The sequence below is a fragment of the Oncorhynchus mykiss genome, chromosome 17, assembly GCF_013265735.2.
Source record: "Oncorhynchus mykiss isolate Arlee chromosome 17, USDA_OmykA_1.1, whole genome shotgun sequence".
NCBI classification, from domain to species: domain Eukaryota; kingdom Metazoa; phylum Chordata; class Actinopteri; order Salmoniformes; family Salmonidae; genus Oncorhynchus; species Oncorhynchus mykiss.
Genome location: NC_048581.1, coordinates 59,790,603 through 59,806,142, shown reverse-complemented (window position 1 = coordinate 59,806,142; position 15,540 = coordinate 59,790,603). Strand labels below are relative to the sequence as shown.

The window sequence follows — 15,540 nt, the reverse complement described above, 5'->3', positions numbered from 1 at the left end:
GAAGTCTCTGTCTTACTGTTCTATAATGAGAGAAGATGTTGTGGTTCTCTTTGCTGTTCACCCTGTGCCCTAGTGTGTGCATAAAGCACAAGGTTAGACTCAGCACATCTTAGGATAGACCCTGTTTATACCTCAGTATCACATTACACACTAAGTGTTAAAACAGTTAAGAACACCTGCTCTTTCCATGACATAGACTGACCAGGTGAATCCAGGTGAAAGCTATGATCCCTTATTGATGTCACTTGTGAAATCCTCTTCAATCAGTGTAGATGAAGGGGGTGGGGGCAGGTTAAAGAAGGATTTTTAAATCTTGAGACAACTGCAACCCAGTTCTTGAAATTAGGCTGTTCTGAGGGCAAAAGGAGGGAGGGCACAAGTCAATATTAGAAAGGTGGTCTTACTGTTTGGTATACTCAGTGTATATTTTCTGTTTATATCTCATATCTCGATATCAGGTGAACCCTCTTGTTGATTGCTTTTGGGAGGAAATGCACAGAGCAGTCCTAATGGTGCCAGGTTAAAGTGGGTTTAAACTTTTAAAGTCGTAATACAAAATAATTATTCTTGCAGTGAAAGGACATGGCAAACTGTAGTAGCAAGTTCCATAAAATAGGTGGAGCCACTCTGTGTGCCCTAAGATTCAGAGATGAGCTCAGGAATCAGATCAGCCAATGAACAGTCAGCTTGGTATACCATAGTCATGACTTTCCATTTCTGTTGTCTCAGCATGGGGCCCACAGTGACAGTCTTTTATACATGTCCTGTATGTGTCATGACTTGTATTGCTCTTGTTAATGCAACTCTCTCTCTCTCTCTCTCCACAGACGTTTATAGTCCTAAACAAAGGGAAAACAATCTTCCGCTTCCACGCCACAGACTCCTTGTACGTCATCAGCCCTTTTAGTCTCTTTAGGCGAATAGCAATTAAGATTTTGATACACTCATATCCTTTCAAGTGGTGCATTGTCTTGCTTTGAAATTATGATTTTGTTGTTTATCTTGCGTAAATTACAAAGCACATATACTTATTCTATGTATTGTGCACAATCTTAAGGTTGAAGGAGCTTGTGATTGTGATGTTTTCTTTTGATTGTTTGAAGAAACAGAAAAGAAGTGATACAGGCCAAATCATCCTTGTGCGTTGATCTAGATCTTGTGTCCCACATCATTCTGGAACATCTTCCTTCCTTTGTCCTTTCATCGATGGAATATATGTCATTGTAATGTCTCACAGTATATTCAGCCATGTTGCTACAGTATGTTAATGGGTGGTGGGGTGTATATGGTCAATCTTTTCTTAACTCTCTTCCCTCTCACGGTATTCAGTATGATCATCATGAGCACCATTTTGACCAACTGTGTTTTCATGACGTTTAGTGATCCTCCAGAATGGAACAAGATAGTAGAGTAAGTATTGATTTATAACTCCCTATGTACATTCAGAAACTGTTTGTAAAACATTTATAAACTAGTATGCATTTATTCACATATCTCGCCCTTTCACTGTCTCTCGCCTTATTTTGCTCTAGGTATACCTTCACAGGTATCTACACCTTCGAATCGCTTACCAAGATTGTGGCGCGAGGCTTTTGTATAGACGGGTTCACTTTTCTACGAGATCCATGGAACTGGCTGGACTTCATGGTGATCTCTATGGCGTAAGTAGTCCACCTCTTCCCCGTATCCCTCTCTCTACACCTCCACCGCTCTCTAAAGTTCCATCTCTCTCTGCACCTTCGTCTCTCTCTACACCTCCATCTCTCTCTATACCTCCAACTCTACCAGAGTGACAAGGTCGGGCCAGGCAGGACATCCCATATCAGAGAATATTTCAAAACATGCAAAATAATCCACGATGTAGAAGCGTCTCCAAGTACTAATTCAACATAATATAATTAATTAAACTGAGTCAATCAATCAATTGAACATACAGTATATGTAAGTACAGGTATATTTGTAATGTTGCATTTTATGTGAGTGACACATAAACATATGTTTGGGTTTGTTCAAAGAGAAGCCACTTAAACGTTGTGGCTCACTAATTCAATTCTAGAGAGTGACATAGCTCATTGAAATGATGTAGAGCTTATACAGATGTGTAAAATGTACGATGTATGATTACTCCATTGTTTCTCTCTTTAAAAACAACACGTTGCATAAAGCCACACACAGAACTCAAAGTGAGAATAGAAAATGTTGGTGGGAAAATATCCTACCGAAGAACATCATTTCATAGAACAGGGATAGCAGTCTCTGAGAATTTGGTAAAAGGGAGATTTTGATGATTGAAAGTTATGCAAATATTGAAATTGTAAGAGTTTGGCAATGCATGATTGCCCTGCCGCAACAATACTTTTTCTCTGATTTACATGTGTAATATTGTGAAACATTTAGAGCCATATTTGATTTAATATTCTCCCATCTCTTATGTCTTCTCCATCTTATTGTGAGTCCCTCTAATATCAGACTTTCCTGCATGTTAACATCTGAGTATTGTGTTGTTACTAGTATTAGTTATTTTAAGGGTCAAATATGGATATGGAGGTAGAGAGCATTGTATGTATGTATTGCTTTATTTCATTTGACCCCCTATCTTCCTTTCTTTTTCTTTATTTCATTTTTGTATTTTTTTTATTTTAAGGTTGGGGTCAATTCTGTTTCAATTCAGTCAATTCAGGAAGTAAACTGTACTTCCAATTCCATTTTTTCTCAGTTCTTTTCAACAAGAAAAAAAAAATGCAATTGCAATTTCAGTTTACTTATTGAATTGACTGAATTGAAATGGAATTGACCCCAACTCTGCCTTCTGTCTCTCATTCTGTAATGGCTGTTGAGTAACTGTGATCTGAACCACTCTGCAGGTGTATAACACAGTTTGTAAACCTAGGCAATTTGTCAGCTCTGCGTACGTTCAGGGTTCTGAAAACAATTTCTGTTATCCCAGGTAAGACTATGCATGTGTGTGTGTGCGGGCAGGGGAGTCACGATGGGTCAGTGTTATAGTGCCTTCAGAAATGATTCACACCCCTTGACTTTTTTTTTTGATTTTGTCGTATTACAGCCTAAATTTAAAATTGATTAAATTGAGATTTGTGTCACTGGCCTACACACAATACCCCATAATGTCAAAGTGCAATTATGTTTTTAGAATTTTTTACAAATTAATTACAAATGAAAGCTGAAATGTCATGAGTCAATAATATTCAACCACTTTGTTGTGGCAAGCCTAAATAAGTTCAGGAGTAAGAATTTGCTCAACAAGTCACATAATAAGTTGCATGGAATCACTCTGTGTGCAATAATAGTGTTAAACATGATTTTTGAATGACTACCTCATCTCTGCACATACAATTATCTGTAAGGTCCCTCAGTCGAACAGTAAATTTCAAACACAGATTCAACCATAAAGACCAGGCAGGTTTTCCAATGCGTCACAAAGAAGAAGACCTATTGGTAGATGGGGGGGAAAAAAAAAAGTAGACATTGAATATTCCTTTGAGCATGGTGAAGTTATTAATTACACTTATGGATGGTGTATCAATACACACAGTCATTACAAAGATACAGGTGTCATTCCTAACTCAATTGCCGGAGAGGAAGGAAACTGCTCAGGGATTTCACCATGAGGCCAATGCTGACTTTAAAACAGTTACAGAGTAGCTGTGATAGGATAAACTGAGGATGGATCAATAACATTGTAGTTACTCCACAGTAAAACCCCTGTTTGCAATAAGGCACTAAAGTAAAACTGCAAAAAAAAATATGAACCTAAAAGCAAATCCAACACATCATTGAGTACCACTCATCATATTTTCAAGAATGGTGGTGGCTGCATCATGTTATGGGTATGCTTGTCATTGACAAGGATTAGGGAGTTTTTTGGGGGGGATAAAAATAAACAGAATAGAGCTAAGCACACACACAATCCTAGAGGGAAACCTTGTTCAGTGTGCTTTCCAACAGACACGGGATGACAAATTCACCTTTCAGCAGGACAATAACCTAAGGCACAAGGCTAAATATGCACTGGGGTAGCTTAAAAAGACAACATTGAATGTTCCTGAGTGGCCTAGTTACAGTTTTGACTTAAATTGGCTTGAAAGTGTATGGCAAGACTCGGAAATGGCTGTCTGGCAATGATCAATAACAATTTGACAGAGCTTGAAGAATTTTAAAAAGAACAATGCGCAAATATTGTACAATCCAGTTGTGCAAAGCTCATAGGCCCATATTCTGACCCGAGTTAAGTGCCGCAAATTGAATGTAATTCCCTTTTTATGCGCTTTCTCTCTATGCATATTCTGACCTTGAACTTAAGCACGAGAATAGTATGCTATTCACCCATTATTAATTTTAGGTGGAGCTTGAATAAATTAAGGTGTGGCGGATGTGTGTTTAAAGGGGTTCACCTAGGGGTCATGATAGGGGCTGTACCAAATGTTTGATGTATTATAATAATTGATTATGCTTATGTTGTATTAATAGAAGAGGAGGGGTTATAAGTCCCCTCCCTCCTTACATGTATCGGGTCCTTGACTACAGATTAACAATATATGTACATTATGAGGTTTAATATTGTTCCACAGTACTTTTCTAGGCTCTCTGCCTCTTATGAAGAGACTGCCTGAGAAATGTGTGACTGTGAAGACAGAACTCTGCAGGGGAGTGTGAGAGATAAGAGATTAGTCAGACATACCGCTATAAATCAACTTGGACATTTACTGCTAAGCTTTTAGATAGCTATATAAACAAGAGTTTTAGTGTTGAGTAGGCATGGTTTTGGTCTCAGGAGGAGAAGGTAATGACGTAGGCAGTGACATCACTAGAGCTGGACTTCGGGTTTAATAAAATAAATTGGGACCTTTTATATTTTGCAGAACTTACTCGGAAACATGCGTTATGTTCCTGTTGTCAACTTCTGTCTGCAATTGCATTAATAAATGATTTTTAATGATTTAATTAAAGATATTGTCATAATGCTAATTTCACCAATGAGCCAATGATTGACAAGGAACAAGGAAACGAACCCCAACAGTGTCTACAGATAAGCTGTATTCTGACATTTACTTACTTCCCTAATAATTCCAACACCTTTACGTGCGAAACCATGAACAAGGTCTAGCGAACCTACCATTTGTTGTTGATATAAATACCACCATTCTCCATGCATTATAATTTACAACTTGATAGGATTTATTGATAAGAGCTAAGTAAATTAGTGTTCAGGTTGGAGAAGGGGATTATAAATACACATAGCAATTGTTTCAGATGATTTTGCTGTCCCCAGTCCACCTGACTGTGCTGCTGCTCCAGTTTCAACTGTTCTGCCTTATTATTATTCGACCATACTGGTCATTTATGAACATTTGAACATCTTGGCCATGTTCTGTTATAATCTCCACCCGGCACAGCCAGAAGAGGACTGGCCACCCCACATAGCCTGGTTCCTCTCTAGGTTTCTTCCTAGGTTTTGGCCTTTCTAGGGAGTTTTTCCTAGCCACCGTGCTTCTACACCTGCATTGCTTGCTGTTTGGGGTTTTAGGCTGGGTTTCTGTACAGCACTTTGAGATATCAGCTGATGTACGAAGGGCTATATAAATAAATTTGATTTGATTTGATTTGATTTGATTTTTCTTTATGATCCGTGAAGATGAGTGTGAAACCAACCATATGGAAGCCAACTGAAAATAACATCAACATGACATGTATTGAGGTCCCTTTTTCAAAGTGATGGACTGATTATCACAACTTTCAGGATGAATAAAACCACTATATGTTTTAGTTATCAACATAAAACTGTCGTCCATAAAGGCTCTCCCCCCCCAAAAAATGATATAAAAGTATTTTTATATCTACCAGTTGGTGCCGAAACGGAGACAAATATGTATAGATGGATTTCATTCATTGGTCCCTATATTCTGAACCCGTTCTCACTATGTATTCTATGTAGTCTGTCGACAAAATTTGAATTAAAGGTGAACCGTATTTAAAGGGATGGCTTAAGATAAAAGTACTGAAAACCCCATTGAATGAAAACTCCACAAGAAAATCTGTTGGCCAGCAAGTGGGAGGGTTTTCAATGGTTGAATGAAATGTATTCAGAGCTCGGAAGGTAGCCACACCTGCAGAGCGCATTATGCTATTGAATAAGGCAAGTCTGAATACCAAATACTGATAAGTGCGTAGGAAAGGCGTGCGTAGTAAAGGCATAAATTGTGTGGTCGGGATCGGCCCCTTAGAGACTTACCCAGAAAGACTCACAGTTGTAAACACTGCCAAAGAGGATTCTAACATGTATTGACTCAGGGGTGTGAATACTTATGTAAATGAGATATTTTTGCATCTCATTTTCAATAAATTTGCTAGAGATTCCTAAAAACATGTTTTCACTGTCATTATGGGGAATTATGTGTAGATGGGTGAAGAAAAACAATGTTCAGACCATTTTCTATTCAGGCTGTAACGCAACAAAATGTGAAATAAGTTAAGGGGTATGAATACTTTCTGAAGGCACTGTAGGTGTGGTTTTGTTTCTGTTTCCTTTCGTTTCCTCTTCCACCTTCGCTCCTCTCTCCTGGAGGGATAGGTGCTTCTCTCTCGCGCGCGCTGTGGTGTCCACTCCTCCTGCCAGACATCTTCTTCTGGTGGGGTGCTGGTGTCAGGCACTTGCGCGTCCGCGCTTTTGATCAGTGGGTTTGTGTGTGTGTTACCGTTTGTTTTTTGTGTCATGGTGTTTTGTTCTGTGTGTGATCCTACCCCGTTACAGATATGTAACAGAATTTGTGGACCTGGGGAATGTCTCGGCGCTGAGAACGTTCAGGGTTCTCCGAGCATTGAAAACTATTTCAGTCATTCCAGGTGAGACTCCCATTTACATACTAAGGCTGAGCTTATTTTGTTTTCTCATGAATTGGATTCGCATCATTTCTTATTACTTTAGACTCTTAAAGAGGATGCATCAGAAATGATACCTGTTTTGTTTACTTTTTATTTTTCAAACAATCAAAAATGGTAGCAATACATTTTTGATAGGCTTAGCAGTCTACTTGCGGTCTTGTGGTGTTAAGTGGATAAGGTGGCCCTGATATGACATACTAAAAGACAAACAGCCTAAAATAAGTGGGTGGGATACACATCAAATTTCGTATTATTATTTTAATAGTAGTCTCCCTCAAAGTGACATTAACAGCCTCATACAGTATATTGACACCAGATAGTATGGGTAGGAGCCCGAGTTTCCCCCCAGGTAAAACTTCAGGGCCTAGTTGAAAACCCTCCCTTGGTTAGAGAAAAGTCTTAGTATGAGGAACAGTAGAAATCATATTGTTCACATATTTTTTTAACTAAAGAATAGTTATTATTATTGCCATCTTAACCTCAAAGTCAAAGTGATAGACAAGGGTTTCACACTCACACATTGTATTTGTAAGCATTTCTTATTTAGACCATGCATGAGTATCTCTTCAGACTTCAGAGAGGTTCGATTCACTGTCCAACAGAGTGACAATGTGTTCATAGCCACCAACTGAATGAATATACAGTATCATTCAAAAGTTTGGACACACCTACTCAGTCAAGGGTTTTTCTTTATTTGTACTATTTTCTACATTGTATAATAATAGTGAAGACATCAAAACTATGAAATAAGACATATGGAAACATGTAGTAACCAAAAAAGGTGATTGTGTTTATTCAAGAGTGTGCAAGCTGTCATCAAGTTAAAGGGTGGCTACTTTGAAGAATTTCAAATCTAAAATATATTTGAAACACTTTTTTGGTTACTACATGATTCCATATGTGTCAATTCATAGTTTTGATGTCTTCACTATTATTCTACAATGTAGAAGATAGTAAAAATAAAGAAAAACCCTTGAATGAGTAGGTGTGTCCAAACTTTTGAATGATACTGTATATTCATTCATTTGGTGGCTATGAACACATTATCACTCTCTGTTGGACAGGTACTGTCCACAGGGAACTTTTGACTGGTACTTTTAACTGGTACTCCAGGTGAATACATAATGTTTAGGACATTTGATTAGTTTGGGTTCAAATTTCTACCATATTTGTTGTCACAATCTTAAACACTGATGTATCTATGCCACAGACTTAAAACACATCACGTTTCTGTATGAAAAAAATTGTCCCCTGACAATAACGGAGCACTCTGAAGAACATTTCATTTCTTAAGACTGCCAAGCCTAGTTTGACAACACATTATACGCTGCATGAAGCTTTTCAAGATACCTGCTTTTTTATCTTACAACTCTGGCTTTTAAGGAGCTTCTTTACTTTGAATTCCATTCAGATATGGCTAATCCTGAATGTGGACTTCTCGTTTCTGTTTATCCTGGGAAAATAAGGCATAAACACAACAGAGAAATGAATTAAAGGACAATAACACAGTGATATGCAAATACATTGGAGATCCAACTGAAGGCTCTTTCTCTGGGGGAGTTGAGATATTGGCACAGGGGCAGTTTATACATTGCACCATTGGAAGTGTTGGATTGTAAATCAGTTAGCATTTATGTAACACACACCACACTGACTCATTATTTGTTCCCAGTATCTGTTAGCCTTTTGAGATTTTGTAGTAACTTCAACTGCAGAACACTCTAATGGTGCAAAAGTGTTGTTGAACAAGTGTCTGGGGCAGGAAGTGAATGTGAATTTGTGCATAAAATACATCTAGTCCAGTAAGTAGTGTTGGCTCAGTCTCCAGTGTAGGCCTCTGATCTAAAGGGGTCCCAACCTAAAAGGCTCACCCAGTGGGGATCACACCACACAGCACCAGTGGGACATGATGGGGGTGCCTAGGATGGGAACCATTCTAACCATGGGAACCAAGCTAAGTCACCATTCCGGTTGCCAGACAGACAGGTGATGATGACATGGAGTCAATTCCTTTAGCCTTGGCGTTTAAATGACCTGCATGCAACCTGTCATTTCTTCTTGTCCCCCCTAACCCTTGTCCCCCTAACCCTTGCCTCCCTCACCTGTCCTCTCTTCTCTTCTCACTTCTTCCTCCTCTGACTGAGCCCAGTCCTACGCTCTCTCTTCGTTGTGCTGTGCTGCTGTGTTTGGTCAATCTGGTGGATATGTTGTAGTTGTTTCCATATATTTTATATGAGAGTGGCCCTACTGTTTCCAAGGATGTTCTACACTGCCTGTGAAACCCGGACTTGAACAGAAAAATAACATAAGGGCATCTAAATGACATAAAACATTTATTCACATAATGTTATAAATTAACATAAACAATTCCTAAATTGGTATCCCTCCACAACTACATCACCCATTAGGTTTTAGAATCATTTTGATGATGTAGCCTGCCTCAGTGTAATTTTGTTGATTTAGAACATTTGAGGAGTATTCTGATCGTCACTGAAGTGTGTCAGTCTTATGGAAATCTCATGTAGGGGCAGTCTCAATGTTGTTGTGTTTCTATGTTGTGGTGTTTAAGGTGCCTAAATATCTGACCATCTTCTGGCTGTTTTGTATGTGTCTTTAATTATTGTGCTATTGTTTGACGTAGTTATTAAGGATCCTATTCTCGCTATAATTTAGTTCAAGATGACTTAACAGTAACTAACAATATGGAACACAATCACCATTGAGGTATCAGTTTTTGACTTGAATACATCTTTCTTCATGGAAAATAGAGGAAAATATATCAACCATAAGAATTATTATTATTATTATTATTATTATTATTACACATACGCCTGCAGTTTAGAATATTTATGTTATACCTGTCCAAATTTAGATGTTGGTAATTCAAAACACAGCAATAGCTTTGGTTTGATGTTAACTTGAACAAATGCACTTTAATGAGATGGACTACTGTACTACCACTGTATTACTACTATATAAACTCTATATAAATAATTCATAGCTAAGCTTGTACTTTCCAGCAATGCCCATTTCTCTTTGTTTGTGTGTATGTATGTGTGCTTGTGTGTTTTATATGTATGTGTGTACACAAACACATACATACGTGTGTGTGTGTGTGTGCACGTATGTGTGTGTGTGTGAATGCATATGTCCGGTTCCTCCCCCCAGGACTCAAGACCATCGTCGGTGCTCTAGTTCAATCGGTGAAGAAATTGTCAGACGTTATGATCCTCACGGTCTTCTGTCTCAGTGTCTTCGCCTTGATTGGACTACAGCTCTTCATGGGCAACCTGCGGCAGAAATGTGTCATCTGGCCAATCAACTCCACTGAGAACTTCCTGGCCAATGGCAGTAAGGGCTTCGACTGGAACGAATACATCATGAGCGAGAGTGAGTCCGACACATGGCCAAAAGATGTGTGACACTGAGACAGAAGACCGTTTCGACTTATAACATTTGAGCTGAGTTTGAGTTAGGGGTGCCAGGTAGGCCGTGCCTACCAGAGAATCTGATCAAATGTCTCTTTTAGTTAATTGGTCGATCGCATCTGTTTGTCTTTCATAGTCTAAAATAAACACTGTAATGGAAAACTTAAGGTTACTTTCGTAACCCCGGTTCTCTGATAATAGAGTGAGGTATCTCACAATGAAAGATGTCTCCTAAGGTGGATCACTATGGAGGCTCAGATCACACAACATCTGTCGGACCTGCCTTCTGGTCATTTTCAAGCATATATTTCGCCCTCACACGCTTGCAAACAGGGATGCGCGGTGAGATGCCTCACTCTACTATCAGACAACCCGGGGTTACAACAGTAACCTTAAAGGGACACTTTGGGATTTTGTCAATGAAGCCCTTTATCTACTTCCCCAGTCAGATGAACAAGATGATACCATTTTTATGTCTCTGCGTGTAGTTTGAAGGAAGTTTCTAACTAGCGTTAGCACAATTGCTAATTAGTGTTAGTCTATGACTTCCAGTCATTGCGTTAACACTAGTTAGCATTGGCTTACGAAAATACCTCTATCTTCCTTCATACTGGACACAGAGACATAAAAATGATTTCCGCAAGATTATCTGACGCTGGGGTAGTAGATCAATGGTTTCATTGCCAAAATCTTAAAGTATCCCTTTACGTTCTCTTTGAAATATTAGTTTTGGTAGCTCACGATGGGATATAGCCCACTACCGTATCACAGATATGCTCTCCAAAGCCAAAACAGTCCTGACAGTATCCCCCCTCAGAGGCTCCGACACTGAGGAACGTATGTGCCAGGAAGGCGCAGTGACCTCCAGTCAGTAAAACCTCATAAAGGTATTCACCTATTCAATATTGTTTGAAACATTAGTTTTGGACTGATGCCCAACTGAGCATTCTACTCAATGCATCGTCAATGAGCGCTGATGAAGATTTCAGCAAAAGTGCATTCAAAAGGAGGCAAACAATTAGTAGGAAAACCTTTTATCTTGCTAACATTAGCATTGCTAGCTATTTGTGATTAACTTTGCTAGCTAATGACAACATTGCTATCTGTCTAAAGTACATTTGATGACATGATAATGCTGGCAAAGTTGTTTCCTACTAAATATTTGACTACTTTAGTAATGTCATCGTATTTCCAGGCCCTATAGTGTTATTTAGACTAAACAGTCATTAGCCTCCGGTCCAGAATTGACTGAGCTTATCATGACTTTAGGGCACCACTATTGCACTGCCGGTATAGGGCGGCTTGAGAACGTTCATAACAATGGCAGGACGCGACCGAGTGACAGATGTGCAACCTATGAATAAGGGGTAGCACAATTTACAGCATCACAAATCTCTTATACAGAGATGCCTTTGAACAATGCCCATGATGTAGCCATGCCTCTGGTGGAATGGGCCCTTAGGCTAATATGACAGCCTCTATTATCCAATGGAATAGCCGTTGACGAGAGAGGGGCCTACCCATGTGGAGAGGTGCCCAGGAGACAAAGAGCTGGTTGCTCCTCCGTAAAGCTCTCATCATGTCAATGTACAGTAGGTGCGTAAATCGCGTAATGGACATAAACAATTGAGACGCTCTTCTTCTGTGGAAGAAAAATAAAAAAGCTCCAAAGTGAGGCTATTACACGCATTGCTGACTTTAGGCACAAAGGTGGGGTTAGGCTGTAAGTTAACCTTGGATAACCCTGTGGCAAATTGCAGGCACGAGTGGTGGACTGACAGTGCAAACAGCTCACTCACTCACTTTGTGGACATAAAGGCTATGGTAAAGTGGTTTGAAAGAGAGAGCTCAATGCATTCCAGTAGCTCAAATGGCTGCTCTGAAGTAGCCTCAAGCACATGACCCAAAATGGGACTAAAGGATTTGGCACTGGGCGTAAGCGACGTGCACCCTTCATAAAACGACATATCACATGCCACTTCATTATACAGTGAGCGTGTGGAAAGGGCCCTGGCACTCTGTATGGTCTAAAAATGTACTCTTAGTGGCAGGCCTTGCATAGGCCAACATGTCCAGATGGGGATGGAAAATCTCTCTGTTCTCTTGGGTCAGTAGACCTCTGCTTAACGGGAGCTGCTAGGGCTGGTCGTAAAAGAGTAACATTAACTCCGCTAACCAGCGCTTACTTGGCTATCGCTTCTGGTGAGCCAGTTGATAGACGCCAGTGCAGTCATGCCATCCGTCCTGAAAAGGATGTTACAACGCTGCAGAAAAGGCAGAGAATAGTATTCATATGAGCATGCCGGAACCCTTCAGTCTTCCTGGACTGCCCCCCACCAAATGGGTGGTGAATATCTCCCCATTACTCTCCCTATACGCACCAGCGTAGTGTCTGGGGCGAGAGGTGACGGGTCTACTCCAATGACGGAGAGCCCTTTGACTCAGATTAAGGGGACGATGGGACATAATCATGGGCTAATTTGTCTCATACTGAAAAGTCCCTCATCCTTAGTGACCCAACTGGAATGCTGAGAGAGTGGGGCCATCCACCCTACACTGTAATGGAAAACTGTAATTTATACGTTAATTTGGGGTATTATCAATATTAAATACTGTGAAACGTTTTACTGCAGCATACTGTAAATTTTGGTGCATTGTGGGAAAATGTTGTGGGTGGTGGGAAATAATTGCTGTATTTCAAATGGTACTGTAATTCCACCCCACAGAATACAGTAACGCACTGAATTTTTGGAGCACCAAAAACATTTTGACCGCTAGTGGGTGCATGGTATTTTTGTATCTGTCTCATTAACATATTTTGAGGAGTGCCTTGTAAGAGGCTATATTGCGTGGTTAGAATGCTCCATGTATAGGGGACAGATTGAAGTGGCAACAAGTCTTAAACCTGTACAGGTTGAGCATTTTGTTATGTTCTTTTGGTCTGTTTTGCTCTGTAGTTGCTGCCAGTTTGGAAGCCTTTATAAGTGCAAGTGATATAAAACACCAAATATTCATTGATAGGGGAGAGCGGTGTAAGTTGAGCAAAAGTTTTAGTTGTGCCACCCCTTGTTTCTAGGAAACCATACACAGAATTAATCATTCGGCCGAATATTTAGGAAGAGGTATATCATTTGATGGAGTCAGTGGAGGAAGAAACCACATAGAAAAAGTGGTAAGCAAGTTAGGTCCAAAAAACTTATTTGAACAAAGTTAAAATAATTGATTGTGTTATAGGTTTCATGATGCTTGAATCTAAAGCAAAGTAGATCGTTTTAGATTGTTTCATACATCAGTTGGGGTCTCTATAAGCTACAATATAAGGTCCTAAACCTAGTATGAAAGTGCATCCTTGTAGCTGTGTGGGCTAATGTAGTCAAAATGTTTGCCTTGGGGCCAGTTGAGCCAATGGCCACTATACCATACAAATTATGATTCTATTTTGTGTGTTTTATGCATAATATGCATAGTATTTTTGCAATATGGCATGCATATGAACTCAACATTTGTATTGTTACAGAGCAGACATCATCATGCCCTGTGTATATAGACATGTACAATAAGCAGGGGTTTAGCCCCCTTTGAGGTTCTTCAGAGAGCAGCCAACGAAGTAAGAGAAGGGATAAAGTCCATTTGAGCAGCACTAAGGGATGAATACATAGACTGGATGACACTGAAGAGGTACATTGACAAAAAAAGAAAAAATAACATGTATCTGTGCGAAAGAGAGGCTATGAGAGAGTAGCAGAGGAGCACGAGGTCTTATCTGATGACATGGAGTCTGAGCTTCCTAAATATATCAAGAATTTCGCAGACCAGTTTCATGGGCTTAGTAGCCTCAAATGCAGAGAACGTTTCTACGAATTGGCACATCGAAACAACGTCCCTGTCCCAGACAACTGGTCAAGAAATGGAAGGGTAAGTGATATTGAACTGAGAGATCTATATCTGAATGTAGGCATACATTTAAGATAAACAATATACCAAAACCCATTCCACAAATTAAACTTTGACCTACCAGCACTATGACCCACTGTCACAGGACTCCATCACCCACGTACCCCAAGGCGGCTCAACTTACCCTGTCCTTTTACACGACTTACCCCATATCCGGGGTAAGTTGTGCCAAGAGACCACTTTTTTGTACAAACTATGTTTTCAAAACTGTTATGTTTACATGAATTCTGATTATTTCCAGGGATACACAACATCCTGAAATATATGTAGATATCTTTGTTAGAAAGAAAATATATTTCCCTTGACATAGTGACTCTGAATGTAAGAAATGGCTCAGCTTACCCCACTCTCCCCTATGCTGTAATATGTAAACGCATTACCTAGCAGCCAACCTGCTTGCACCAATTCCATGTAATTACAGTAAAATACTGTGAAATACAAACCCCTCCCCTCAATGAATTTCATTCATTCACTCATTATGATTATGGTAGCATTTACTTTTTCACAGTATTATACAGTCAATTCTACGGTATTGTACTGTGTGTCATTACATAGTGCTTGCTTACATACTGTATTTCGATTACAGTAGCTGTACTGCAATATGAAATACAGAAATGTACTTGCCACTGAGCTGCCTGTAAGTTACTGTCAAATTCACTCCCTCACCTTTACAGTGTAGTAAGCCCCCTGTGGAAGAGCAAGGCACTGGCGAAATGATGTCACTCATCTGTCTCAAAAGGACAAAGGATAAATCTGACCACCCAGATATTCTATTCAGGAGCATTTGAACAGCTATAGTGCCTTTAAAAAATATTCATACCCCTTAACTTATTCCACATTTTGTTGTATTACAGCCAGAATTCAAATGGATTCAAAGTGAAAACATGTTCGAAGACATTTTTGCAAATTTATTGAAAATGAAATACAGAAATATCTCATTTATATAAGTATTCACACCCTTGAGTCAATACATGTTAGAAACAACTTTGGCAGTGATTACAGCTGTGAATCTTTCTGGGTAAGTCTCTAAGAGCTTTGCACACCTGGATTGTACAATATTAGCCCATTATTATTTAAAAAACTCTTCAAGCTCTGTCAAATTGGTTGTTGATCATTGCCGGACAACCATTTTCAAGTCTTGCCATAGAATTTCAAGCAGATTATGTCAAAACTGTAACTCGGCGATGCAGGAACATTCACTGTATTCTTGGTAAGCAACTCCAGTGTAGATTTGGCCTTGGGTTTTAGGTTATTGTCC

At 39.5% G+C, this 15,540-nt stretch overlaps 1 protein-coding gene across 3 annotated transcripts in view; it reads left to right on the top strand.

Moving 5' to 3' along the window:
- The window catches only part of LOC110493229 (sodium channel protein type 8 subunit alpha), a 122,199-nt gene that overhangs the window by 26,393 nt on the left and 80,266 nt on the right, over window positions 1-15,540 (top strand). The window contains exons 3-7 of one of the 3 annotated variants that reach the window (XM_036950343.1): window positions 828-958; window positions 1,330-1,410; window positions 1,533-1,661; window positions 6,770-6,861; window positions 10,069-10,290. In XM_036950343.1, the coding sequence (XP_036806238.1) occupies window positions 828-958; window positions 1,330-1,410; window positions 1,533-1,661; window positions 6,770-6,861; window positions 10,069-10,290 (655 nt within the window). Of the gene's footprint in view, window positions 1-827; window positions 959-1,325; window positions 1,411-1,532; window positions 1,662-6,769; window positions 6,862-7,877; window positions 8,887-10,068; window positions 10,291-15,540 lie in introns of those variants that run through there. The other 2 variants (XM_036950341.1, XM_036950342.1) reach the window with 2 other exon arrangements.